This window comes from Echiichthys vipera (genome assembly GCF_963691815.1).
Source record: "Echiichthys vipera genome assembly, chromosome: 17".
NCBI classification, from domain to species: domain Eukaryota; kingdom Metazoa; phylum Chordata; class Actinopteri; order Perciformes; family Trachinidae; genus Echiichthys; species Echiichthys vipera.
This window is the reverse complement of record NC_139842.1, coordinates 14534391-14557669: the sequence shown is the minus strand read 5'-3', so window position 1 is coordinate 14557669 and position 23279 is coordinate 14534391. Positions and strand designations below refer to the sequence as shown.

Genomic DNA, 23279 nt, shown 5'->3' with positions numbered 1-23279 from the left:
TGGAGAGGAGGAGGACAGCTCATAAAATATTATGGTTCTAACTCATTTAACTTTTCTGTGAAGATAAATGCTGATGGGCTTCTGGTCCTGAGGGAAAGTTGTGTTATTTAAAGGACAGAAAGAGACGCTCGCTCCGGCAACCCACGCTACATTAACATCCTGATTGAAGAAGTGCCACTCTATCAGTAAAAACAGCGTACATTAAAGATCTCTGGAGCATATAAGGTATCCACAGCCCAGATAGACAGCTGGGGGGAAGATAGCTCCACTGGGCTGTGTGCGATTCTGTTAGTGATATTTTTCTGTCACTCAGTCATTTCCTGGGCTAACAGTCAATCTGGTCTCAATCTGTGGCGAAGCACATGAGCGTGGGGGCAGCCAGAGGTCAGGACCTGAGAAGGAGTCATATCTCTTTGCTCCTCCTCCTGATCTTGTGCTCTCTCCGCGGCCACCTCCTCCAACCCTTCAACCGCTTCTGCCGAGCTCACCATTTGGAATCCATTATCCAACCCAGTTCTGAGTTTTCTGATAATTAAAAGGAGACGTTCTCGTATGTTCCCCCTCAGATTAACGGCTGTTCCCTGAGATCAGCCTGTGGGAGGGCTGACACAGCAGGGAAGTGGGTGCTCTGGACTGCAGGGCTGGGAGAAATGGGCCTTGGGATGGGGGATAGGTATATGGCGGTGAGCCAAGTCCATGAGTTGGACAAGTTGCCTTAAATTGCTGGGATTTAGTATTCAGGGAGTGTCTTTAAGAGGCTGGGGGAGACGTGTTCTTCTGGGATACAACTTGGAGTGGGCCAGAGCATTGGTTTGTAGGAAAAAAAGCTATCAGAAACATCTGTCACTTAGGTCCTATTCTGTGCCCGTTGGTCAACTCTGGACCCAGCTGGATCTGCTTGCAGTGTTTGGCAGGGGACTTCACAAGGAGGTCAGAAACACTCATTGCTACAATATCATCAAACCATCCCACCAGAAGTGCACTTGGTCAGATTGAGTTCATCTCACGTCTCAGAAATTGGGTTTGACAGTGTTGACTTTTTTATTATTAGGTCTTGGCTTCAACGGTTACATGCGTTCCATTTCTCTTTTCCCAGTTGATGAATCAGGGTGCACATTATTCCAATGTCCACGTTATATGAGAATAAAAATCAACAGTTCTGATGGCAGCCAGAACAAAGATAAAACGTCCCTCCAAATACATTGATTCAGTTAAATTAATTCATAAATAATGTCTTAAGCGAAGTCTAAGTGAATAGGAGAAAGGGATATGGATTAAGCAATGCTAAATTAGTGATGATGACTTTTCATTAGTTAGAAAAACAGATGAGTCAAAACCGATAGCATCAGTTCAAGTTTCATGTGATATGATTCATTTTCCACTCACACATCCTCCATATCTGTGTGCACATCTGCATGCATGTGGTCTCAGATCAGATGACTACTTTCAGTTTGCATGGAGAAACATAGAGTTAGCACTAATTTCTCCTGGCAAATTTAACGGCTGCCAATTAGCAGTGTGAAGCGGGTCATAGGCAGTTTGTGGTTGAAGCATGTGATAAGTCTGAGTGTATGATGTGATGAGCCAAAGTTGGTCTCTCCGGGGAAGTGCATTAACCGTGGTTGGTCTTGAACTTGTGACACGCAAACAGACGGACACTTCAGGGCCCAAAGATCATCACAGGACTCTCATATCAGATGATATGGTGTCTGTTAAAGTCTTTTTGTCTTGTGTTGACAGCGTCTTCACAGTTAAATGATCCTGTCATGTGACCATATTTCTGCAGGGCTGTAATTTTTCAATATGTGCTTTTTTTCATAGACAGCAGCGTCCTCTATTCTTTTTATATAAGTTAGGGTGTGATGTATTTGTTTTCAGGGCTTTTGAGTTGTTGAGTCAATGAGTCTTTCAAAATAAGTAAAATATTTTTGGCAAAGAGTGATATTACTCTTCTTTGCTGACCTCACGGACAGATCCAAGCCACTTCAAACCCAAATTGCTTTCACGGTTAGACACATCCGCTGTAGCGTACTATTTAAGGTAGCATCAGAACTCAAATTTGACTCAACAGCTTATCTCAGTTACATTACATTAATTTATCTGACGCTTTTATCCAAAGCGACTTGCAATAAGTGCATTCGACCATTAAGATATTACCCAAAATACTACGCGGTGAAATAATCCATTTTGTTTCTCTGTGTAACAAGAGTTTTAAGTTCTGAAATGTGGTTGAGGTCACTGTTTAGTCTTGTCTGGTTAACCTCAGTGGGACAAATCAATGTTTTGTATTCAAAAGCCGCCTGTCTCTCTGTCAGCCTGACATCCTTTTTTTTAAAATCGCCAGAGCGTCAGTTCTTTTCTCATTTTTCATGACTGTTTCTGCTGTTATTGTAGCAATCGCCTTGTCTTTTTAGCAGCAGTGCAAATTACAGGGCTGGAAGCTGTGACTTTCAGGTGGTTTAAGTATACATACTCAGCGTAACCTCTACCTCCTTTGAATTCTTTGAGCTGCTCATGCCTCATTTCCTACCAGCCTCCACTGAACACAATGACCAGAGCAGTTACACTGTGCCAGACGTGTGTGGGTTATTAACATGATAGATGTCACACTAGTTGCATAGCTGCCATTCACTCACATTTGTGAATAGAGCACTCAAACACATGTTTTATATAAACCAGCACAATGAAATAGATGTTTAGAGATACTAAACCAAATAAAACATGACCCTCAAAGCCTCCTTCTTGTTGGAATCTACTCTTGATCTGGTTACACGAAACGCACATGTGCGCATGTTTGTGTTTACGTTCAAATGAAAGGAATGTCTTTGAAATCAGTAATACACAAACACCACTGACTGGTAATGCAAGAGAGTTTTAGCCTAGAAGAGGAGTTTCCATAGAAATAAAACAAGAGTAGAACGAACATTACCATTTAAATCAACATAGCAGGATTGCCAGAGCAGCAGCCGTCTATATGTGTACCGTTTCCACTACAAAGAACTGTAGCTGGCTAAATAATTCTTGTTCTATGATCAATGAACAGTGCTGAGTGCCATTGTGTTTTGAACTAGTCAAATTTCCACTCATTTTATTTCTATGAGAGCTTTTGAGTGAGGCCATGCTCCTCTCCCCCACATGTCAGGCCTGCTGGTGCGGTCATGGGTCGACATCAGCCTAATAACAAGTTGCTGCTCTGGTCCAATCAGAGGAATTCAGACATCGGCCCGGGCCAGCCACCCTCCTCTCTCTATTTCTCTATTTTAAGAGCCAGACCGAGGGGGGTGGAATTACACTCCAATAAACTTAATCATTACCATCAGTGATGTGGGATGCAAAGCAAGGACTCAACTCTGCTGCAGCTACAGGGCTGTTTCCATGAGGCACGTTCACTATCCACATTAATGTCCTCAAACGGTTTAGCGGAGATCACCGCACAACTACCATTTTGTAGAAAAGCCTTTGAAACCGTCAATGATTTGCGTCACTCATGCTTTGACCCAGTAAAAGTGGTGGAGCGTGTGCTGAGGAAAGAGAGAGAGAGAGGAGATTTGGGATGAGTAGTTGGAGGAAGAAAGGACATTGGATGCGGTTGCAGCGGTCTACCAGCAGCTGTCATCCTAAATGAATGACTCAACTCTGGGAAGTGGCTTTTGACAAACAGTCTAGAGTAAAGACAGTGTGTTCATTGCTGTAGACTGTTTATCAGTTATTTTATTCTCCAGATTAATGGGCCCAGTGTCAAAGAAGTAGTGTTGTCACTGATATCTACTTCACCTCATGCCCCCTCTAAGTAACATTATCGTCTTTTTCTGAAGTTCCTCAGACAGACAAGGAGATAAAATTGCAGGATGTGGGATTCTCCATATGAAATGATCTTCCCTCTTCTCTCATCTCTGTGGTTAGGGGGGGCGAGGAAGGAAAAAGCACGTGCAGGGGGACAGGCGAGCTTGCATGCTGTTGGGAAGATCACAAAGACTTTGGCATGAGGATGGGTCTGATGTGGCGGCACGCTGACACACATGGCCACCAATTCTGTCCCTGGTCGGTAACCGTGGAATGCTGCTCATTGGAAAGCACTGGCTTTCTGCTTCATGACACAAAAAAGTGCTTTAAAGGCAGCGGTGAATTTGTCTCCTCTCCTGCCCTGCAGGGCCTTGAATCTGGTACGAGACAACTGATGAAGCAAAATACAGTCCAGTTTACGCTGATTGTTCCAAACGTGTGACATAAATCACATTTTTAACAAGTTGTCCCATGACTACAAATTAAACTAAGCAGGTGATAGCAGCAAAATTAGTCATACAGGTGCAGTCGGCCCATCACATGTTGTTGTGGCATTCATCCAAGTCGATCAGTCTGTCATGTCTCATTACTGGCTGTCACTTCAACGCCTCCTACTAACACACAGTGTTGGTTGTGGCGGAAAGGCAAGTCTCTGCATGCAGATGGAACAATAACAAGAATTTGTCATGATGACAAGACACCCATGAATATACGCATAATGCAACTATAAACACATCAGTTCTTTAAGGAATAAAGTATTGCATTCTACTGGTGGTCCTTTCACATTTTCTTCTTTTTCTGTTTCTATTTTTTATCACAGTTTCTTGAAGAAACAGACAACTGAAATTTTGACTGCAGGGTTGACTTGGCTCATGAATGTGGATGCACCAAATGGCATTTAAATCAAAAAGTGTGAAATATAAAATGCCACTGATGTATTAATAGATTGGAAACAACGCCAACTGACTCTTTAAGTGAGTAAGTGTGGAAAAACTCTAACATGAAACAAAGGAGGGGATTTTTTATTTCGCTTCTAGGCTCTAGATGTTCTGTGAGACTAAATAAGGGTGATCCTGCACATGACAAGGCTTTTCTTCATAAAGGAATTCATTTATTCCCAATAACCATAGAGGCAATTCAACTTCTCTCTGATGCAGTGCCAGGCTAGCTAGAACTAAACTTTTAAAGAATTGAATAAATTAAAAGAGTACAAACCATTCAAATATTTTTTGTCAGCTAAAAGTTAAATAATGTCAAAATTGTTAAATAATGTAATGGATAAGTTCAAATAGTTAACTAATGAATAAACAGTTAAAATCATTAGATCAATGTATATTAGTTTATTTAACAATGAATAGTAGGCTTAATAGACAGTTGAAGTTGTTAGCAAAAGGTAAGCTAACGGCTAATTGAAATCAAGCCACTGCCTTCAAATGCAAACCAAACAATTTATGAAAAACATTTTAACAATATCCATGTTTATATATATATATATATAAGTTAAGTTATAGCGTAAGTAATAGAGAAAATCAGGTACACTTTTCATCTTCTGAGCCACTCCACCACACTGAACTTCACTTTTTGAACTGCTTACTATTATAGTTGTAATGGCTGAGCAACACTTAATAAAGTGAGCCATCTGTAGTCAGTCATTCTACAGGAACAATTGTGTTTAGATAGTCAGCAGCTTTTCAACTGAATGGGTGAGTCATTAACAAGGAGTTACGAGTAGAGTCCGGGGTTTTGCATCCCCTGAAGAGCAGTAGCCATATTATGGCTGCTCAACTCCGCTGTTTACAGTCTGTGATGGCCTTTGACCCCTCCCCTCCCCCCATCCTTTTCTGACTCCCTCCATCAAATCCTGTATTTATTAAACAGTCCCGCCACCTGTCTGTGAAAGAGGAATGCGTGTGCTGTCAAGGACCAAGAACTGCTGCTGCTGTCTCCATTTTGGAGGAGACAGGAGAGGGAGAGGCAGCGAAAGGTTAACCGCTGGACTGCTGTGGTTTCAGGCCTGCCTTGCAGGACCATGCAGCCTGCTGGTTCTCTCATTAGCCTGCCTCTTTTTCCTTCCAAAATCTCTCTTTCCCCCTCATTCCGCTACAATGTGCCAGTGGGTTTTTTGCCTGGAATACTGAAATAGCCTGTGTCTTGTTTTATTTGTCAGGCATTCAGTGAGAATTCCCCCTCCAACCCACAGCTGGCTCTGGAATGTCCTGCGACTCCCCTCTCAAGTCTCCACTCACTTCATCACCTCCCTATCCCCCACTCACTTTTTATTTTTCCTCTTCTCCCTCACTTTCTCTCCACCTCTCCCCACATTGCTTTACATTTTTATCTCTTTCCCTTTTCTATCTGCCTGCTCGTCTTTTCAGGGATGGCAGTTAGGAAGGGGCTAGCATGGGGAGAAGAATCAGTCGGTGCCAAATCTGACAAACTGCTCGCTGCAAACACAAAGAGTTGCTGTGGAGATAGGATCACATATGGCTGGATTGGATATGCTCACTTTGTCTCCCCCGCTCCTTTTTTAAATTTTTTTCTCTCTCTCTGTCCCTGCCTCGTGCTCTTCTCATTGTTGCTTTTTTCCCCCTCTGCCCTACGAGTACTTGTCAACCTCTCAGGTGTCTACCTATAAAAATGATGAGGATGGGTTACAAACACCTGCCCTATGTTACACTGTGGCACATGTTGGCACTTCAAGTTGGAACAAATAAAGTAAGAAGAAGAAAGTTAATGAATTAAGCTGTAAACAATGTGAATGAATCTGCCCAAAGCATTATTTGTTATTTATCATCAACCACTTATCCACTGGAATATATCTACAATATCTATAATCTATTAGGTGTGATGATTCCTGAAATATTGCATAGATAAACACATTTGCTACACTTTTTTCTACCATTTTCTTTATTTTTTATGACTGAAACAATGTGAACACGCATTAGTCCATGCAAAAACAAGTCTAATATTCAGTCTACTTTTATCTCTGTTTTCACCATCTATAGTCCCCAACTTAGCCTGTTTGCCGTTTAATGTCATGTTAGGTGGATTTGTAGAAAACAGCGGTGTGGTGGAGAACAACTCTGGAGAGCAATGAGATCGAACCATAACAGTAAAGTTGCAAGCCATAACATGAGAAACTCCTAGCTGTAACTGCAGAGTTGATTAATAATTCTTTGTGGGTTCATCACTAGGTACAAGTGAACCTTTCACGTGTAAGCAATCCTGTGATCCACTGTGAAATACAAATATTGATTATAGCTTTAAGGACAATTAAAAATTCACAAACGCCACAAAGAACTATTTTTAAAGATGTAAACATTCCAACAAAGAATCTGCCCCAAGCACATTTTGTCATCCACTGGAATGTATCAGGAGATGAATGGCAGCCTTGAGTCCTCCAAAGAGAACTATTTTGTGCGTTCAGATAAATACCTTTTGACATGTCATAGGAGCAAGCGCCTGCTTCCTACCGAGCTACCTGCAGTCAGCTCCCCAGAAAGCGGCAGCTGGCTGAGAGGAGAGTGAGTGCACACGGGGCTCAATAAGCTTAGCTGTTATAAACTACAACCAAAAGCTGTGACCCCGTCTGTTTCAAATGATTTACAGCATGGGACCACGGTCTCCTTCATTTTCCACTCCTCAAATGGGTGAACAAAGGGAGCGTTGTTCGGGACACGGAGACCGTAGTAGAAGCAGGTTTATAGATGGGGTTAGGTCAATGTTAAGGTGGTTCAGTGAATGTGTTCTTTTCTTCTGAACATACACAACGCCTGGGTAAAGTTTGTCGGTAGTGAGTTCCAGACCAGCTTTTGATGTCGAAAAGATGATTATTCAACACATCATGGTCTCTGGTGGAAGTTTGACTCTCATGATTCCCCGCCATAAAACTTTTTATCATGCTACAGTATCTTCTAGAGACAACAACTAAACCCTCTGTTTCAAGTTGCGTCTATCATCCCGCCTCCAAAATATGACTCATTTTTTTTATGTAAAGAAATTCCTCCGAACGATTAACAAGAATTCTTCCACAGAAAATCACTTAATACAATTATGAATGGACCCGTCCAGTGAATAAAGACTGGGCTTTTGTGGACTCAAGGTATTCTAATCCTCCATCACTATGGCATGGATCTATTGTTCAGCTCTCTGTCTCCCAAACAAAACAGACCAGCATGAATAATACGGCGTCTAATGCCTCATGAAATATACATCGGGTGCTATGCTCTCAAGCTTTGTAGCACATCATCCTCCATGATTCATATGTGCTCTGTAAGAGAGGAAAAAAGCATGCTCTGTGGAAGTGGAAGCACTTGTTGATGTTGTAGCTAAAGTGAACCAGATGTAGGGGATGGGACTTGCTGCGTTGCTCTGTGCTGAGGTAATTCTTGGGCTCAGTTTTGTCGGTGATATATAATTTACATGCTCGCATTGGTGTCAATTTTTAAAGACAAACCAGGAAGTGAAGAAAGAAGTTGCCCTTCCTGTCAGTGTGTTGAGTGATCCCAACGCAGAGAAGTGAGAGAAGATGTGAAAGTGAGCACAGTGACAACACAGTCATTGTTCCTCTGTAGTCTTTTTGGCAGAGTCACATTTGAGGACGGTTTGTGCTCCATATCCTCAGGAATAATTCACAGTAAGAGTGAATACAATCATCCCAGCCACTGGAGTCTTCACTGGAGCTTCATGTTTTTTAAACCTGACAATCACAGGCACCAGTGGTTTACTAACTGTGAAGGGAGCTCACTTATGAATTACATGTTTGAGATATTGAGGTTATTGTTTAATGACTGCAGAGTGCAGAGATGTGAACTTGAGACTTGGTAACCTGGACTTGAGATGACTCAAGTCGCTGTTTTGATAGCGTGCAACTTGACTTGAAAATAAAAGATTCAACTTGGACTAGGAAGTTGATGATTGTTACGGTTTAAATATGAAATATTAGAAATGTTCATGTTGACAAAACGAGTGTGTGTGAGGGCTGATGTTAGCAAGATACAATCTGATCATACTTCTTAGCTAGCTAACGTTAGCCTTATAACGTTTGATATCACTGATCTAATCATTCATCAGAATAAAATATTGGTCTTTTGGTTGAGATGAACTTAAGAAATAAGCTCTTTTTTTTGTTTGATTATGGTTGAGAACAATTGATATTTTGCTAACTGTCATCTACTAGGTAATACACTGACTATGGATAAGTACCTCATACAACCTCACTTTAAAACATCCCCATCCCTTTAATATCAAATACCAAGTGATTTGCTTGAAGCTTTTTGTGGCGACATAGGTTTGTTTAACTCAGAAGTATCTCCAGTTGTTGGATAGACAGGGTCATAAAATGTCCTTGTGCCCAAATTGTCCCAGACACAGATAGATCCTTGTGTTGGTAGCAGCCAGGACTTCATTCCTTTATACTCTTGGGAAGAGAGACGCACAAGACCTTGAGTTCAGTACAAGCCATCGAGCTGGGTTTGAGCCGTTCTAACTTGCCTGATGCATACATATCAGCCAATGTAAACACACAACACACGACAAAGGCTGGAATGTCAGGATAACAAAAAACACGTCTGTCTGGCTTGCGACTCAAGGTCTCACCTTCTCTGTATGCAAATACTGTTAGAGGTGAGCTTTGTGTATATAACGTTTTTCCAAATGTGTGCGTTAGGATTTTAGGATACAGGTCAGATGTGGGACGCTGGGGTGGTTACCATACCCGAGTCTCCTAGCCAAAAACACATTGTTCCAAAAACAGCGTCATCACTAGGTATGAATGAAAATCAAAACTGTCAGAAAGCTGTACAGTACTTCAAATACACCTGACGATTACTTACTGTCAAAGAAAAGGCAGGTTACTGGTTGTAAAACATTTTGCTGATCTTGAAAGACTAAATAGTTTGCTCGTTTGTTTGTTTTGAGCTGTGCACGCCAATGTGTACATTAAGAAAATTACATCATTAGCAATATTTAAATGAATGAAGACAGTAAATATATGGGTAGTCCAACCACTCACTATTTTTTGAATAAAGATATTTCAAATAAAAGGCTGAGTTTGAATTAAACTAGAGGTCAACTGAGGCTTATATGACACCTTTAACTTTTTTTAAACTTTCTGTTATGAAACAAAGGTGTAGGGAACCTAACCAATCACTAATCACTAATATCGTTAATGATTCACGTGTAACAGCACATTCTCTCATCAGATCTTTCACATGTCCAGCTCTCCATGCACAGCCACTCCAAGGTACACACAGAAGTTGCAAAGGGGGCCCCTGCTGTCCTAGTCCATTGTCGGGGGGTCGGGGGCTGCAGGCATGCTTTGACATATCAGCCGAGGATCAGATTGCTTTTGTTGTGCTGGCCCCAGGTCCACGTTGCTCCCCATGACTTCAAAGGGCCATGTCAGTGCGTGTTAGAGAAGATGAGAAGCGGTACGAGCCCAAGCCAGCGGAGTGTGATCGGCAGGGGCCACGGTGCACCCTCAGGACGACACCGTGTTGTCGTAGCAGGCGAGAGAGTCACGCAGAACTGACAAAACACCCATTCACAGGAGCTGAGATGAGGCGGGGAGCTGGCCAACAAAGGTGTACGGGACAAGAGGGCAGCAGGACAGACAGGTGGGGATTTGGATGGGGAAAGAGATAGAAGCTGTATACATATAGACTTGTGGGATAGATACCTCATGAGGGGTCAAGTGACTCACAAAACAGTTATGAGAGCAGAGGCAGGCTGCTCTGAAGTGAGATGGAGCCAGTGTTATCTCCTGTACAGGCCAGTGGACTGAATGTATGCACAACATTCAGCTTTTTGATAAGGGCTACAATAGGACAGGGGTGAAGCAGGTTGGGGGAGGATGGTGGGGGTCAGGAGTCACCACACAGGAGGCAAAACATCCTCCGCAATACTCTCAAAAATCACATCTCCTGGTGTCGCTGCAGCCAGACTTGAGCATCCTCTCCCCGGTCCAAACACAGCAATTCTCTTCCCTACACACCTAGTCTGCAACAAAAAAAATCAGCTGTAAAAACGTTTTCGTATTGTAATGTCTGAGCGGGCCGTCTGTTATTTTTAAGGGTGTTTACACACTGTGTACATGGAAAAGGGGGGAATGGAGGAAGATATGTGTGCATGATATTTTTATATTGCTGCAAACACATGCTTTTTTACTTCCATATTGTAAAAAAGTGAGATTTCCATGTTTTTTAAAAATGTATTATAAAAGGTTGTGGTGCTATATAAATATGAAAATATTAAAAACGTCAACAGACAGCCGCTAAAAAAAGCGCTTCAGACAGAGGGTGAATACAGGTATATTATACTGTATATACGAAGTACTGTATATATGAGGAAAAATAATGTGTTTTTAGTACATTTCCTAATAGAAACCCAAAATACAAGTACGTGCCTGAAAATGAGCACAGTATTTCCCCTTTAATGTTTTTGTGTGCAGACTGCAGGTATGGAGTGTATGTTTAGTGTTTGAGGTGACGACGCCTCGTGTGCGGAGAAAGAGGTGTTTTATTGACAGCTGTGACTCCTGACCCTGCCTTTGTGTGCCTCTCTCAACACATCAGAGTCTGATGTCTCGACTCGGGCATGGAGAGACACGTATGCCGCACCACAACAGGCTTTGTCTGCTCACCTGGATACAATATCCACTCTGCTGAACAGCAACAGTACAGATTTGTAACTATTGACTGTTCAGCTCTTAGCAGCATACTGAAGTCTTTTCTTTGACAGGCAGAAAAGCCATAGAAAATGAGATGATTGTCAGTGCAGCAGATGGGGCAAAGTTACTTGGTGAGCCGCCCTTCCATGAGTAATGAGGAGGGGACTGATTGTAAACTACTTCTTGATGTTCATCAGGAATTTGTTCACTGAGGATGATGTCAAAGCCCAAACATCTCTTGGCAATACACCAGTGAATTTCCTTAATTTATTTGCTATACAGCGAGGTTAATCTTTTACACAAAGATAACATTCCTGGCAAACCTCCTGGAAGACACACGCACACACACACACACACACACACACACACACACACACATATACATGCACGTGCATGCTTTCATTCAACCGGCAGATGATTCCAGATGTTTCCTAAACGGATGAAAGGCAGGGAAGCTCCTCACAAGCCTGCATTAGACTCAACTAAGAGTTTGGAAACCGACCAGATGGAACCACCCAGGTCTCCATACTGTTTCCTCCTGGCTGCCCCCTCCCAGATACAGGCCCATAGTTGTGATTTATCTCACCAGGCACGTGGGGAGGACATTGGGGCTGTCATCCCTATCGTTTAATGCAAAGCCCCATGATAAGAGACAGTCCAGGGAAAGAATAGAATAAATAAATCCTAAAGGGGAAACCCAATCTAAGAGAATAAAGCTTTTGTACCATTTGAGCCCTGCTTGTAGAAAAATGATTTCTCATTTGAGATTTCAGATTGGCAGCAAATAATTATCCAACGTCTCCAGTGGGCTGTCCTTTCGTCACAGATCACTGGTCCACCTTGTGGAAATATCAGGATGTTATTAAATCTGTCACTCCAGCTCTACTCAGCCTTTGAGCTAGACTAGGCTAGGCTTACACAGACACACATGAAAACACAAACAGGAGCTTACTGTATTTAGGGCTCCAGCCACAACCTCAGGTGCGCGAGCTACCAAGTTTTTCTCCATTATATCTGATTAATGCAACATCACTGAAAGCCACAAAGCTCTCAAAATGTCAGGGGGAGTCAAAAGTGGGTGTGTCTTTCACCTGAATGGGAAGATTGTAACAATTATGGTGTTACCTCAGCATGCACAATAGGCCCATTGTGCGACGTACAACTCCCCAGGCTGCTGGTGGATCTGAGGCTTGGCAAGAAGAAAGCGTGACAGGGTGGAGGTACACAGCAAGCCCACCGCTGAATCACTAGCTTTGTTTGCAGGCATATCCTGGGATTTTGATCATATGGCTGAAATGGCTGCGGCTCAAAGCTGCTTAGCTTTGCTTGTAGTCTGGGCTGCATATTGTCAGACACATGTGATGGCACATTCTAATATTGCTGTGAATATTGTGACTATCTTATCAGTGTCCACAAACATCTGGATTTAGTTTTAGGCACACAACATGCATTTAAGAGCAAATATGTTCTCTGTTTGATTTCATGTTACTGTCAATGATGATTTCAGTCATGACTTTGAGTTTCGTAGCTCTGTATTGGCTGCAGTCGATCAGACTTAGCACGATGCTCGCGCCTCTTTTTTGAGGGTGTGTGTGTGCGCGTGTGTGTGTGCGCGCTTGTGGCTGTGTCACCTGCTGCAACTCTTTCAGCTGGTTGTGATTCACCTGCATAGACGCATGTCTCATCATGACGGAGTCTCCTGTGTTTCAACAGGTGTCAGGCAGCACAATAACATGAACTCCTTTACATGAGGGCATATTCAGCAAAGGGATACACAAACAGCAGTGAGTGCAGCTGTGTGTATGTGTGTGTGTGTGTGTGTGTGTGTGTGTGTGTGTGTGTGTGTGTGTGTGTGTGTGTGTGTGTGTGTGTGTGTGTGTGTGTGTGTGTGTGTGTGTGTGTGTGTGTGTGTGTGTGTGTGTGTGTGTGTGTGTGTGTGTTAGCCACTGTATCTGACACCAGTGTAACTTTTATCATACATTTGTCCTCACTTTCTGTGCTTTGCTGTGAGCATATCTGATATGTTTCCACGTGTGGCTCTGCACGACTTTTGACCTGCTGCAGGGCATATGACCTTGGGAGTGTGTTTGGAGTGTGCCAGCCTTGAGTATATGGGAGGATCACTACACACTAGATGTGTGTGCGTCAGATACACAAACCGGCCAGACAACTTGCTGATTCAGCCCTGCAGTGTTGAAGATGTGTGTCAGACACTGAGCTAATTAGACGCACTAAGCCAAGCGGGCGAAGAGTGGAGTTGAGCGCCGAGCAACACAAAGCACAATAATAAGATCATAGAGCACAGCCTCAAAGCCCAGCTCCCATGATCCCTCAGCTGATCCCACAGCTGATCTGGCCTCCATGTTCCACTCAGTCAGCACATCAGCCGCTTTTCAACCTCATCCAGGTTGCTAAATATTAAGACTTGCTCTGCATTCAGTGCCACCTGCTTAAACCTGAAAATAATCTCCTGATGTGGACATGGCCTTTCAGCATAGTCACTCAGGGTGAGTGAAATGTGGCAGTTGATTTCATCCAAGGTGTATCTATTAAGCCTCATTCCACCACATTCCTGTGTGTGTGTGTGTGTGTGTGTGTGTGTGTGTGTGTGTGTGTGTGTGTGTGTGTGTGTGTGTGTGTGTGTGTGTGTGTGTGTGTGTGTGTGTGTGTGTGTGTGTGTGTGTGTGTGTGTGTGTGTGTGTGTGTGTGTGTGTGTGTGTGTGTGTGTGTGTGTGCTTTGCTTATCTCGAGAACTGTTCATCCTATCTACTACACCCATGGATGTATTGCTGGCTGCCCAACTTTTGAACTGTAAGTCTCAGAAAGAAAAAAAGATTCCAGGATTCTGTGGCAAATGAATATATCCATATAAGCATGGACGCATTTGGTGGATATGTGTCATATGGCAAGCGGTTTTAACATTTAATCGAATCACACTCCTATCCTAGTTACATTTGAGATGTCCCTAATACAATTTCTCCCAGTCAGAACTGAATTCTGACTTCGATAATTTCAGATATCCACAATGACATTCTTGCTATCTACAATTGTCATTTCAGATTTCCACAACATCATTAATATTCATGTGTATTGGGCATTTAATTCTAAATCTGTAATGTAATTTTTAATAGTAAAATTGCAGCTGTACCTGTAATGACAATGTTACTAGTCAGAATGTATTTTGGATAGTCAAAATGACATTATGGATATCTGCAATGTTCATTCTATATATCTAAAATATAATTTTGAATATATAGAATTTAAAGCCCAATACACATGACGGGCAAATGTGACATTTGTACTAGTATTAATGTCATTGTGGCCATCTAAAATTTTCTTTTTGACTAGGAAGAATTAAATTACAGATATCTGCAATACATAGCCAGTCTAGCTATTAAATGTCAAAACCGCTGACATGTGTGGATTTTGTCAAATTTGGTGCCAGTAGGTCACGGTCGTTATAAAAGAATGAATCTCTGATCGGATGTGCGGTTCTCGAAGCAACACTTCTGGAGGCTAGATGACTACATTACTTTCCTTCCATGTCAGAGTTTAGTTATGCACCAGGAGGCCATTTCCATCATCACTCTCAGGATACCTGCCAGACTCAAAATGTCTTTTTATTTCACCATCGGCTCTGTTGGCAGATTGCCTGGTATGATGTCATGATGAACGCAGGAAGATACAGACCTAACAGGTTATCTTTGTGCAGCTCTACGCTCTTTACGAATGACATGCTTCTTGTCTCAGCATGTCCGCATTGTTTTTCTCGTATAAGACCACAATACAAAGAGGAGATTTGAGTATGTAGCAATGACTTGGCAACGAGCTTGGCAGTCCTTGTTTGTGATTCTATGTTCCTCATCAGAAAAACGATCTCTTTACAGTGGATCGAGGAACAACATGATGATGAAATATGGTCATTTTACACCCTGGGACAGCCAGTACACTCACAGCTAGAAAGGCTGTAGTAAGTCTTAAACAAATGTTACCCAGAGTGTGTATTACATTTTCACTTTAGTTTAGTCTGGAAAGCAGCATTTTTCTGCACATTATCCTGCTCAACGCTGCAAATTATGATTTTACGTAACAGAACGAAACTGTATGGTATGGGAAGCAGTTCTGAAATCCTGGTATGTTTTTAGATTTTGTCTATCTGCAATTTCATCATGCATGTTTGAGATTAGTAGATTAATAATAAATAAATAAATAATAAAACAATCTCACTTTTTACAGTATGGGAGGTTTAAACCTTGCTTCTTTTTCATCATGGCTCTACTGTGAAATATTAAACAGTTGGATTGCCACTTCTCATCTTGATAATCTCATAACAATCAAACTGTACTGCAGTGGAGTAGAACAAGTTAAAGAATGAGATGCAAGGTTCCAGGATGTTATGTGCAGCGACACCAAGCACAATAAACTGTAAGAACTCCTGATTTCAGAGTCTGAAAGCCTCAAGAGTGAATGTTTGTGTCTGTGAGTAAACCCAAATACGAACTATTTGTCTTCCTCATTGACTATGGTATCCCCTGACCCCAACCCATGAAGCTGTCCCACCGTCACCTGTGACCACAGCTGTCACCAGCTTGTGAATTAATAGATGAGGCGAGTGTCGCCTTCAGAACAGACCACACCACCGACAGAACTCTGGGTTTCCAAAATCCAGATCCTGTTGCAAGCAGAATGACATCCATTCAGAGGGTTGTCATTGGATCTTAAAGACCCCTCTGTATCAGTGCTCCAAGAACCAGACCAGGGTAAGAATTTCCATAATGAGCCATCATGCTTAGTTTTAAGTTTGACGGGTTGTTATGTTCTAAATAGTTTGTTGGTTGTTTCTTCAGGCAAACTATGTACTAATATACAACTTTGGACACAATCGGCAAACTGTTCTCCTCTCCTGCATTTTCTTTTCACCTCTCTCCCTGTGTAAACACTTGAGCTGGTAATGTGAAATGATGTGCTTGTTGGAAGAAATATTCAGACTGTTTACTTTAGTATCAAAATGCTCAATCCACAGAGAAATGCACATAGTTCGTATTCAGAAATTGTGTAGGAAAACATGCCGCCACGACAACCTTATGGTTGTGAGGTCACAACTATACTATATACTGTATAAAGTGCCACTACAGTCATTCCCCGACTGCAAGGACAGTGCAGAGAAACTGAGAACACAGATACGTAAGACCCAGAGAAGTTGACCAATCAGCATTTTTTTTAGACTATTTCAACTTGTTAAAGGTGATGATTATTTCACTTGTTACAATAAAAATCTTGAAAATTCACTTAACCTGTTCTAACCTTCTATTAAACCTGGCTGAAATTGTTTTATGACAGTTTTTTTCTGACTTTTATAACTTAGTTCTACACTGCAGTATGTCAAATGCTATTCTACAAAGTAACTAAAGCTGTTAGATAAAAGTAGTACAGTAAAAACGGCAATATTAATATGAACCACAGGTATAAAGTAGGAAAAAATAGGCTACTTGAGTAAACATTACTTCCTATCCCTTCATCTATGTGTGTCCAGTGAAAGAGTAGTTTTGTTAATATATGGCTTCATGTCAGACCACTAGGTAAGAGTTCTTTGTTTACTTTTCATCCCTTAAAGGGGGAAGCTTGGATATATCTCCTTAAAGATCTCCTCCTCGAAGTATAAAGACCAAAAACTTAACTTCAGTCATCAGTTGAAAATACCCAGAGAGTCTGACTAAGCCTCATCTGCACTGGCAGATTACTGCATCTCTGATTGAAGACAGACGACATTTCCTGCACTGTTGAAACTTTGAAAATCTGTTTTTCTTTGTTTCACAGAGACGCAGAGATCGGCACGGACTATGTGAAATCAATATTATTTGGACAGTGAAATGTTCTCCTGCAGTGTTCGACAGAGTTCGAGCCAAAGTGTTGCACAGGAATGATGCCAGAGTCTTTGCTCCCTGCGTGAGCCAGAGAACTTGGGCATTAACAAAAGAAGGCACTCCTGCTTCTTTCCACCCACCCCCACGGTCTCTGAGTCTATCATGGCTGTCAACCGGCATCAGGGAGTGTAATGGCTGAAGCTTTTTGTGTACAGCATCTTGGACTGATCGAGTGAATCGAAGAATGAGTGTACCCAACAAGGAAGCTCTCATGTCACAGTGCCGCGGAGAAAAAGGAGAGACGATGTGGGCCAGAGTTCTTTCTCAGCAGGAAGCCATGAGAATCAGATCAGCGAGGCTAATCTGGAGAGCGGAAGTCGTCCTGGAGAATGGCTGCTGTAAAGATACGCAACTGCTTTTTCTTTAGATTTGAACTTCAATACTGGTCCCTGTCTTCTTCTGCCCTTATGCTCTTCATGTTTGACTGTTGAATGGCTAACCCTCGGGACTCAGAACCGCCTAGACCTGCAGGCCTAATCCATATCTGATCTCTGTGAAATTTGAAGGCAGAGCGGAGTTGAGTTCACTTTTTATTATGTTGCTTTCATAAGAGGTGCCCACCTGCCCTCTCAAAATGTTCTCTGACCCAAATTCCTCTCATGAGCTCTCAGTGCTGTAGTTCCTCAAGTTTCTGTGTGCTGCTGAGAGAGGGATATGGAGGATCTCTAAGTGTTGGGTACAGCTTGAAGGCATCAAGGGCTTATTCAGCATGGTCTTGAGCATGCCGCTGTTTTGAGGCCTTGGCAACATCTAATCTGCTCTGTCACCCCTCTCATGGCCTGCAATAGATACACCACAAAGAACACAACCGTGACATTTTCTGGCTTTCTTCGCCTCTCTTTTCTCCGTATTTCAGTATGTTTTTTTCCTCCCATGAGCACATACACATAAGCTATACGTCGTCATTATGGCTGAAACAAAAGACAGGCTTTGTCTTCCCTGGCTTGCAAAAACTTCAGGGAATTTTGAGTGAGATGCGCCAGTTGCTGCATACTTCAAATATGTCACTTCCTCTCACATATTTTCACACTCACTTGATGTATGTACCCGCAATACAACCACTGACTGGTTGATGATTGAGAAACCAGGGGCTGCAGAGCGAGAATGTACCATGGTGTTTACTGACAAAGTCCTGCAAGGTGTTGGAAGAGATACAAACACCATGTCTGTCTTCAGATACGGCCGGCACTTCAAAATGACAGGGTTCCTGTTTGCTAAGAGAAATGCTCACACAGGTTTGAGCTCAGCTGCATTTTCTGACAGTCTGGAAAGCGGCCAGAGAGGGATGATGACAGGCAGACGGCCTCTCGATGATATCAGCTACTGCCTTTGCATACCACGAGATATCGGACATGCTTGTGTGACTGCAGTTTACAGTTTATCTCCTCAAGATAGCAGACCTAAAGAAACAGGTTGAGACTAGCTTTGAATAAAGCAGCTGGTTAGGTGTTCATCAAACTGGTTCTCAGAGCTGGAGGTTTAACATTTGAGGGGGAGGTTGTTGACAATTAACTCCAGACAAGCTTTCATTCACAAACAGTCAACCAAATTGATCAATAAACCGTGTCTTTTAAAACCCAGAGGAGTAAGTGAAAACAATGGGTTTATTCACTGTCCGCTGTTTTTCCCCGAAAGAACTGTTGTTTTTTAATCGTAATCATTTTCATTTATAAGTCTGGTTTCTTGATTTTCCACAGTGAAACAATTACAGAAAATAGTAGACTAGTTAAAGAAAGACGAGTCAGTGAGGACACACATACACACACACACACTCACACTCACACTCACACACACACACACACACACACACACACACACACACACACACACACACACACACACACACACACACACACACACACACACACACACACATACACACACTCACACACACTCTCACACACACACACACACACACACACACACACACACACACACACACACACACACACACACACATACACATACACATACACATACACACACACTCACACTCACACTCGCACTCACACTCACACTCACACTCACACTCATACACATACACATACACACACTCACACACACTCTCTCACACACACACACACACACACACACACACACACACACACACACACACACACACACACACACACACACACACACACACACACACACACACTCACACTCACACTCACACTCACACTCACACTCACACACATGCAAACTCACATTCGAAAAAATCACATCCTGTCAGCAGCCTAATCTACTTTATGACTGCTTTTTCACCTGGAGGCGAGCTCCAGGCATAAAAGTGAGTCACACTCACTCCAGAGTTTGGAACAACAAGCCTGACAAAAACACAATCCTACCCTTCCCCCTCACACTTCAGAAGCCCTCCCTGACTCCCTAAACCCCACTATCCCAGGCTTCATAACACATATTTACCACCTAATCCTCTACTTAAAACTGCACCTCATTGTTTATGTGCTGAACATCACGTTTCCTCTGCCAAGTTTCAATCCAAACCTGTATGTTAACTGTCTGTCGGCCTCTATCTGTCATCGATTTGTTTTTTTCCCGCCCTTGTGCCCCACTCTCTGTTCCCACCACCAGTGAAACTTCTGACAGGTGGAGGGTGAGAGCTGAACCTGCTTCCTTTAAACTGCAGTGAGAGAGAAAATAAACACTGACAGCAAGTGAGCAAGCAACTGGAATAACAACAAGAGGGCAAACACCATCTCCTGGGAAGAGATTAATTATTAGTCCTAATATAAAGTCAATCTAACCATTCTTTCAGTAGGGCTGCTACTACACACAATTGTCATGATAGACTAATCTGTTGATTATATTGTTAAATTTATATATTATATGTTGGTTACCCGTAAAATGTCAGAAAATAGTGAGAATGTCCATCACGTTTCCATCATCGTTTTTAAATGGCTTGTTTTTTTCTTGCTGATATTCAAAAGGCAAAATATTCCTTTTACAAAAGCAGCAAATCTTCACATCTGGTGAGCTGTAACCAGCAAATGTTTGGCATTGACTTAAACAACTGATAGATTATCAAAAGTATTTTTTTGATGATACTGTAAGCTCACTTAAATGAAGTACATAAAAAAATGTCAGTATGGATATATTATACTGAAGACCATGTTGCGATTGGATAACAACAGCTGTGATGCCAAATCGAGCCCAGGTGTTGCAATGGCCCCTTCCCTAATTCCTAGGCCCCTAATTCCTAAGTCCCGATTGCTTGGACCACATCCATCATTGAACTCTGTCTCCATTTTAATATCAACTATCACGGCAACAAAACCTGTCCACAGACACACAGATAAACACTAGGCAAAATACTCAAAAGCGCCTCTACTTCCACACACACACACACACACTCCCTCTCTCTCTCTCTCACACACACACAAACACACACACACACACACACACGCACACACACACACACACTAGGTGAAAACAACACCAGTGTCGATGTAGCGGTTGCTAATAAATAACCTGCTATACTAAATAATCAAAGCTAGAAAAAGGTGAAGGGATTGTTGACAGTGAGGCCATTTGTCTGTTGTCTTCTCTGCAAAGAAAAAACAAAAAAAGGTGGAGTCCCCTTTGAATTTTAGAAAATACTAAGGAAATTGTGTAATCCGCAGACATTATTGAGACACTCTTACAGGTGTAGCTTTGGCGTTACAGTGCAGGTGTCATTACGATGGCTCCTCAGACATCGTGTTCGGACAAGTCTTGCGGTTCTGTTTCCTTGTGAAGAGGTATAACTGCCAGACAGCCTGCAGTTCAACAAGGACCACAGAAAACAGACAAACTTTTAAATAGATTACACAAATAATACTAAAAAGTTGCTCAGTGAAGTCTGGAAGATAGCTGAGAGTTTATCTATTGTTAATTTAAAAACTCTGCACATGCATCTGAGGTTGATGCGATGCTTTGGTGTCATGGGGCCCATGCTGGGACATGTACTCTGCATGTCAGGTCAATAATAAAAACATGTTGATTACCAACCAGCCACAACTAATTTCATGTCCTAAGAAACCAGAGAGGAAAAGTAGCAGTTACAACCTGCCCTGGTTTTCCTTGTCAGACAGGTTTCTTTCCCATGCCGAACACTATACACACACAAAAACCTCTTGTTTCATAAGAAAACCTAGCCCAGGATCCATGACTTAAGCGATGAGTAGTTTGTGTTTACAGATGCACTCAGTGGTTAACGGACCTCGCCACTCTACAAGTCCCTGCAGCTCCTGTTGCACTCAGAAACAGAGCTGAGCAAACTTGAGTTGTGACTTGTGCGTCATAAAGTTACCAATCAATTGTCAGGGTATTATTAATTATTACTATTTTTATGACATCTTCTGAAATGACTCTTTGACCTGGGAGCTGTCTGGAATCCATGATGGGGTTTTCCAGCTTCCCACTCATCTTATAAATTAACTAGTGCAGAATCAATTTAAGTCTCGGTGCCACTGTGACTTTAGGCATAAGAAGAACCACCATTATTTCACATAAAACAACATTTGAAGTTGTTTTTACTTGACCAATTCTTATTGCTTTTTTTTTACTTGATGTGACCAATATTTGCAGAGGCTACGACCAAAGCAACAAAACCATAATTTTCAATTTCAGTTGGTTCCTCTCTCCAGCTAAGAAATCCTCTGAACATAAAAATGAATAAACTTTCCACAGTATGCATTGGCAGTGACACATCTTGATCCATTCGTCTCATGCAATTTCTTTTTGTTTTACAAATAACTAAATCAACAACTACACGAATTGGTAATATAACACACAACCAGCCAGATAATCAGACCGTTTTGGATTGACACTTGTAAGAGGAACCATGACATTCAACAGATAAGCACTTAAGTTTCAACATACAATTGTTGAAAATGAATTGCACAATGCTGTGAAACCGAGCACTACATTTTGATTGCAGTAACACTGCAGTTATACTTCATATGACTTCATGACAGTTTTTCCCAGATTAACAGGAAACCAGCTGTCATAATAGCTAAATGTAACAATAATAAACTGGTTTTAGCAAGTTGTATTCATTCATCTTTCTCCTGAAGGCATTTGTTAACAGATGCTCTCCCTCAATTTGCTCCCTTTAAATTCATTTTCACTCCCCTCCCATTTAACTGGTCTTCACAAACTAAAATAATCTGTTGCTTTTGGAGGATATTCTGCCAAATTCCTGGATTAAAAAATATATATAAAAAAAACTCCTCCCTACTGTGCCAGTGTTTATTGAGGAATAATTATGATTACTTAAATGAAAAACGTCCAATTTCACTTTCCACTTAATATAAAAAGATGAGCATGCAGGGCTGCTTTCCTCCAAACGCCATTCTTAAATCGTATGCTTACTTCATGTGCTGTCGGAACTCTGAACACAGTTGAACGTTGAACACAAAACATAGGATAACAATCTTATGGAATACCTGTTTTTATTTCAAATAAACAATTAACAGTTGACACAGAGGGTATGTAAATAGGTAAACTATCATAATTGCACCCCCCCCCCCCCAAAAAAAAATAATAATCAAACAAACAATAATAATAATATGCCCGGCATCTTTTTTGTTGAACTTAATTAAAAAATAAAATTCACATTTTAAAGTCTTCTGAATAAATTCATTAAAAATAATGGAAATAAAATAAATTCTTTAAAAAAATACATAGCCTATTAGCCTTTATGATTGCTAACAATGCATAACAAAGCAGCTCCATAATAGTTACATTAAAAAAAGTTACAAATTGTCTACAAGCAACGCTAAAAGCCCCCCATATGATGAAGCTCGGAGATCGGAGCTTTTGGTTGAGCACCTGAAAGCAGCACAGTGATAAACTGCTGTGGATGGGGTGTGACGTGGAGAGCAATCAGGGCTGCAGGATCA

General features: G+C 41.8%; 1 protein-coding gene across 1 annotated transcript in view; it reads left to right on the top strand.

Moving 5' to 3' along the window:
- Window positions 1-719, top strand: part of tbcd (tubulin folding cofactor D) — a gene marked incomplete at its 3' end in the record, with an annotated part of 34472 nt that extends 33753 nt beyond the window's left edge. The window contains exon 40 of the mRNA XM_083931259.1: window positions 567-719. Coding sequence (XP_083787385.1) covers window positions 567-719 — 153 coding nt within the window. The remainder of the gene's footprint in view (window positions 1-566) is intronic.
- Window positions 720-23279: the final 22560 nt, after the last annotated feature.